The sequence below is a fragment of the Limulus polyphemus genome, unplaced genomic scaffold, assembly GCF_000517525.1.
Source record: "Limulus polyphemus unplaced genomic scaffold, Limulus_polyphemus-2.1.2 Scaffold11340, whole genome shotgun sequence".
Classification (NCBI taxonomy): Eukaryota; Metazoa; Arthropoda; class Merostomata; order Xiphosura; family Limulidae; genus Limulus; species Limulus polyphemus.
In genome coordinates, this window is record NW_013676950.1 from 4,957 (window position 1) to 11,454 (window position 6,498).

At 31.4% G+C, this 6,498-nt stretch overlaps 1 protein-coding gene across 1 annotated transcript in view; it reads right to left on the reverse strand.

Moving 5' to 3' along the window:
- LOC106476723 (cyclin-T2-like) overlaps positions 1-2,591 on the reverse strand; it is a gene marked incomplete at its 3' end in the record, with an annotated part of 7,382 nt that extends 4,791 nt beyond the window's left edge. Inside the window, exons 1-3 of the mRNA XM_013937355.2 lie at positions 2,506-2,591; positions 1,901-2,059; positions 480-561 (exon numbers count right to left, since the gene is read on the reverse strand). Coding sequence (XP_013792809.2) covers positions 480-561; positions 1,901-2,059; positions 2,506-2,516 — 252 coding nt within the window. The remainder of the gene's footprint in view (positions 1-479; positions 562-1,900; positions 2,060-2,505) is intronic.
- Between the last annotated feature and the right edge of the window lie 3,907 nt (positions 2,592-6,498).

Below are 6,498 nucleotides of genomic sequence, written 5' to 3' on the forward strand. Positions count from 1 at the left end.
TACTTATTTTTACGAACAACATATAAAAAAAGGTAATTTACAAAAGACCCTCAACCAAGAACAATAACTTATGACTTTTTAATGCTACACAATTGTGTTTAAATATGATTTACATTAAATGTTATCGTGTAACCATACTTTTCTTTTAAATACACATACACAAATGACTAGCCTTGTGCTTCAAAATATAAATACCGAAGAAATGATTTTGCCTTGTTACACAACAAATTTCATCTATGTTACAACGTTAAAAATTTTCAACACAGATAACTAAACTATAATGCAGAGGAGAAATGGTTAAACATTCATAAAAAGCCTTACTGGTCACTTATTAATAAGAAGTGTACTAGAGGAGGCCTGTAGTGACATCTACATGCATAGGTCTTAAATATTTTTTGTTTTGTTTTTTGACACAGCAAGGTGTCTTCAAATGTTACTGAGTGCACACACTAATAAAAAGCCACTTTAGAACTACTTACATTTCTGTGGAATTTTGTAAATGAATGAAACATGTAAAAACGATGCATATAAACTATTGCCGTGTTTATGCACAGTTGAGTTCTGAATTTCTGTTAAGGAAATACTTTAATACTAGAAACAAAAATACTTAAAAGGATTCATTAATAAAATACAAAAACAAATACAATTAGTTTAAAAATGAAATATTGATTTAGGGTAGACTTAACAAGTATATTACATAAATAGTTTCCATTACCCCTAACCAATGGCTGGATATCTTGTAAGCATTTCATATCTTCAAGAATGAAACAGAAACAACTGCTAAATAAACAAGTTTACCTTTCACTGTCTGATGTAGAACAGGAAAGTTGGAACCATATCTTTCTTTTGAAAATGCAGAATCCTCTAACTTTGCCATTTTTACCATGACATTGAAGATAATAAATGATGCATCTAAAAAACTTGGGGTCAAAAGTCTTATACAAAGAAGTTTGAGTTATAATCACTCTGTGAACTAACTAATATTAATGTTTTCCTATCCTAACACTTGTCTCATCATTATAACTTGCAAAATATATGTATAGAAACTCAATAAATAATGTATGCTTTATTCTTTTTTTAAAGATTACTTTGTACTGTTAGCTTGGTATATGGATTTAGGACTATCATATATTTCATAAGCTGGTCATACTTCACGAGATATTATTGGGTTTATGGCCAAAAATACTGATAATAGAGAGGGTACCCAACTGGTGTTTGCTCATTTAATATTGCTCTTGCATTAGTATAAACACTTAAAAAAATGGCCTTTACAGAAGTCCTAGCCACCATGTTGAGCTAACTTTTAAGTCTATGTTTTCAGTGTCGACATACATGACAAGTCTTCAGGATATGTTTACATTTTTATATATAATTTTCATCCACTTACTATAAATTGTTAAAATGTATCTTTCAATATTGTGTTGAATAACTTGAGGTTCAAGAAATTACACTTACAAGTTACAGTATATGTTGAAGTACCAGCCTTCAAATTCAATGTGTAATTGTGGAAATTATACACAAACTTGAAGCAGTTATGTTTAATAGTACTTTGTACTATATATATATATATATATTACTATTAGTAATACTAACAGTATTAGTAATATTATACCAATAACGACCATACTGGAAAGAAGCATGTAAATATTTAACTTTTATTATAAACTAAAATATAATTCTGATGTGTCTGTTGCGTTACCACTGGCACTAACTGTCAGTGTCAGTTTAGCATATTTCATAATGATATTATGAACACAGTATCAAAACGTTCGTGTACATTATAAAACTTTTATTGAATAAAAATACAAGGTCTAACGTTGATAACTTAATAATAAGTCTAATAATAATATTAATATACGACACAATCACAAACAGCAGGAATACAACCAAAAAAAGATACAATTTAAGCCTTTGACCCATGTCTTGAATAAAATTAGAAGCTTGTTGTCTATATGACAATTCTTTGTCTGCATCTATGCCGCATTTTTGGCTTGGGTTTACGAGAGGAGAAGTAACTTGTTCTTTTGTAAAATATGATCTTTCATCACCCGCCATTGACCTGTACAGATACGAAAACAGTTTCGTAAATATGAAATATTAAAATGGATGAAAACAATATCGCGCACAATCACTAGTGTCCCGATTTTTGCTTAATTGCTCATATAAAACATTATATACAATCAATACCCTTTTTATTTTATTTTAATTGTGGTAACGAATGGACCATGGTGCATTACTTAGGCTGTATGAACTTTGAAATTCGAAATTAAGATAAAATAAATATAAAAAGCATCCGTTCGAATAAAGCAACTTATTTCAAAATGAGAATTGACCTTACAGATCAAAATATAATAATAAATTGGCATTTTAATACATTTATATTTCCACTTAATTTGTATGTATAAAATCTAAGTTACGAAGAATTATTCCATATACAATATTTAAACAATTGTACTAAAAACAAATGCTATAAAAAGTAAGTAAAAAGGAAATATGTTTACTTACTCATTTATCATTTAAATATAAAAAGTCGCTTTATTTTACTAAATCTATAAACGTCAGGGCAGAGGTGATTTACTGAGTTACTTTATAGAAGCACCCCGGTTGGACAGCAGAAGTCTACGGATTTAAAACGCAAAAAATCAAAGATTTGATTTCCCTCGGTGGCCACAGCAGATGGCCCAATGTGACTGTTATAAAATAATAAAAAAACACACATATATTACAGAAAAAACAACAAACGTATCTTTGAAGTTATATTCGAAACTCAGATAAGATACACACAGAATGCTTATTGTTATTATTGGAGTTTATTTAAACAAAAAACAACTGAAAACGACATCGGTTACAAAATGAAATTATGCAGATAAATACATTTATGTAGTTAAGAAAAAGCTTCACAATAGACTATCTGTGCTGTGCCAACTACGGGAATCGAAATCCAATTTTGAGAGTTATAAGCTTTCATATCTACTACTGAGCCACTGGGGGCGAATATTTGAGAACAAGGGTTATTTCCATATACGCGAATAACGGTAATAAAAAGATGCAAGTAATGGTATTAATTTAATCTAAGAATATTTTACAAGGAAAGCATGGAATAATAATATTACTTGTGTCTTCATTTAGAATATTTTGAAATACATTTACTTACGTTTCATAACTATTGACAGAGTTGAGAAAAGAATACATTAAGCACAATAACAAAAATTGAAGAGAAAATGTTATTCATATATATAATGATACACCATAAGATACACAGTGCCAAAAAGAAACACTAAATAAAGAACGAAAAACCCACTTTCCATGACGATATAAATATTTCTGTGTTAAAAAAAAGTAGATATCACAGCGCAATATATGTGACCATTTTAACATAGCATAATGTTTAGGGAAAACAAGGGACCTACTGGTCCATCTAGGCTGTTCCATCAGCTAAACTAAGCTAAAACTATTTAATAAATAAAAATAAAACACTCAAAGCCAACCCATATCATTCATATACAGTTTCAAGCTTTCTCTTAAACTCACTTAAATTTAGTGCCTCCACAACATCCGAAGGCAACCCGTACCAAAGTACATGCCCCCCACCCACAGTAGCACAGCAGTATGTCTGCGGAATTAGATTGCTAAAAACCAGGTTTCGATATCCGTGGTGGGCAATGCACAGATAGCTCATTGTGTAGCTTTCTGCTTAACTTGAAACAAACAAACCAAAGGCCAACCACTGTTAGAAAAATACAACTGTCTTAGCTGAAGATGACTCCTACCTTGCCATAATTTATAGTTAATAACCCATCCACCCCAGGTACCATTCTAGTAGGCCTCCTCTGAACCTATTCCAATAATTCGATATCCTTCCTAAGGTAAGGAGCTCAAGACTGAACACAATACTCAAAACGCGGCCTAATAAGTGACTTATACAATGAAATTATAACATCTTTAGACTTGTATTCACTATTTCTGTAAATAGAACCTAAAACCCCATTTGTCCTACCACTAGCAACAGCACATTGTTTGGATGGTTTAAGAGACTGATCAATCACTACAAGAAGATCCTTTTCTTTCATGACACTGTTAAGGTTATTGCCACCCCAATTATACTTATAATTCAGATTATGATAATCCACTTGCATTATCTTCCGTTTATTATAAATTCTTTTGTAAAGCAGCAGTATCTTCTTTACAGCTAACAACACCCAAGACCTTAATATAATCAGCAAATTTAAGTAATTTATTGACTATTCCTTCATCTATGTCATTGATATAAATAAAAAAGAGCAAAAGTCTTAAGCCTGAGCCTTGAAGTATCCTACTTGTGACATTAATCCAGTTTGACTGAACTCCATTTATAACAGCCCTCTGATTTCTTCCATCCAGCCACTCTTCTATCCAATTTGCTAGCTTTTCCCCACACCTACACAGATAATTTTTTACAAGCCTTTTATGTGGCACCTTGTCAAATGTTTTCTGAAAATCCAGATACACCAAATCTACACACTGACCGTCATGCATATAAGCAGTAACCTTTTCAAAGAATGTTAAAAGATTTGTAAGGCAAGATTTTCTCTTACTGAAACCATGTTGAATATCCAATAACATTGTAAACTTTGTTAAATAACTTTGCAAAGCATTTTTTAACAGTCTTTCCAAAACTTTTCCCACTAATGGGTCTATAATTACTGGGCGGTTTTTATCACCTTCCTAGAAAAGAGAAGTAACATTAGCTAACTTCCAATCCTTTGACACCTGCCCACTATTAAAGGACTTACAAAAAATAGTAGCAAGTGACTCAAATATCCAATCCTTAACCTCCTTCAAAACCCTTGAGGAAATACTATCTAGCCCAGGAGCCTTATAGTTCTGTAAACTTCCCATGTTTCTTGACAAACACAGAATTAATGTGATCATCTTGTTCTATCTTGCTTCCATCTATCAACTGTTCAAGATGAGGAATATTGCTTAAATCTTCATTAGTAAAATCTGAAGAAAAGTCAGAATTTAATAAACTAGCCATTTCATAATCATAAGATACAAGTCTTCCTTTATCATCCCTCAAAGATTCTAACCCTATCTTAACATTTTGTTTACCTTTAATGTATTTAAAGAAATCCTTATTGTTAATTTTTTTACCTTTTCAGCCAACACTTTTTCATACATCCTTTTTGATGTCCTAATTTCCTGGTTAACCAATATTTTTGATCTTCCATAATCATCTAAATCTCCCATCATACCAGTCAATTTCTCAAACTTGTGATGATTTACTTTAATTTTATCCCTTATACCCTTTATGAGCCAACCTGTTTTTTTTTTTACTTGCACACACCTTTTTTCTATAAGGAATAGGTTTATCTTGAATATTTAAAACTTTATGTTTAAACATTTTCCACATGTGATCAGTATCTCCAAATAACCCAGTTTCCAAATTCACAACAGATAATTCTTGTCGCATCCCTTCAGAATTTACCTTTCTATTGTGATTATGTTGAGATTAACAGCCACTGTGTTACCAGAGTCTTCTGAAACACAATATGTTGTGTGATTTTGGTGAAAATACGACTTGAATCTTTGTCGGCTACACAAGAATAGTGAAATGCTGAAAATAAATGAAAATGTCAACTGATTTTACAGGAGTACTTGAAACTATAAAGTTTCGGCATTTTGTCTCATAATACCAGTGGTGGTTGTAATGGTACCTTGTAAACGCATTTCTCAGTTATTCAGTGATAAGTACAAAACTCTATGGTAACGGAGTGGTATTACGTTTGAAAAAGGCACAAAGTTTAAATTTAATAATGTTGATTTTCTTTCTGTTAAAGGACAAACATTTGTCTGGATACATAAACTCTCAGGTATGGACGTATCTGTTAAAGGACAAACGTTTGTTTGGATACATAAACTCTCAGGTATGGACATATCTGTTAAAGGACAAACGTTTGTCTGGATACATAAACTCTCAGGTATGGACGTATCTGTTAAAGGACAAACGTTTGTCTGGATACATAAACTCTCAGGTATATGGACGTATCTGTTAAAGGACAAACGTTTGTCCTGGATACATAAACTCTCAGGTATGGACGTATCTGTTAAAGGACAAACGTTTGTCTGGATACATAAACTCTCAGGTATGGACGTATCTGTTAAAGGACAAACGTTTGTCTGGATACATAAACTCTCAGGTATATGGTCGTTCTTAAAACTAGACATTACTACAAGTCATTAACTAGCCATTACTACTAGTTGTTAACTAACCATTACTACTAGTTATTAACTAACCATTACTACTAGTTATTAACTAACCATTACTACTAGTTATTAACTAACCATTACTACTAGTTATTAACTAACCATTACTACTAGTTATTAACTAACATTACTACTAGTTATTAACTAACCATTACTACTAGTTATTAACTAACCATTACCACTAGTTATTAACTAACCATTACTACTAGTTATTAACTAACCATTACCACTAGTTATTAACTAACCATTACT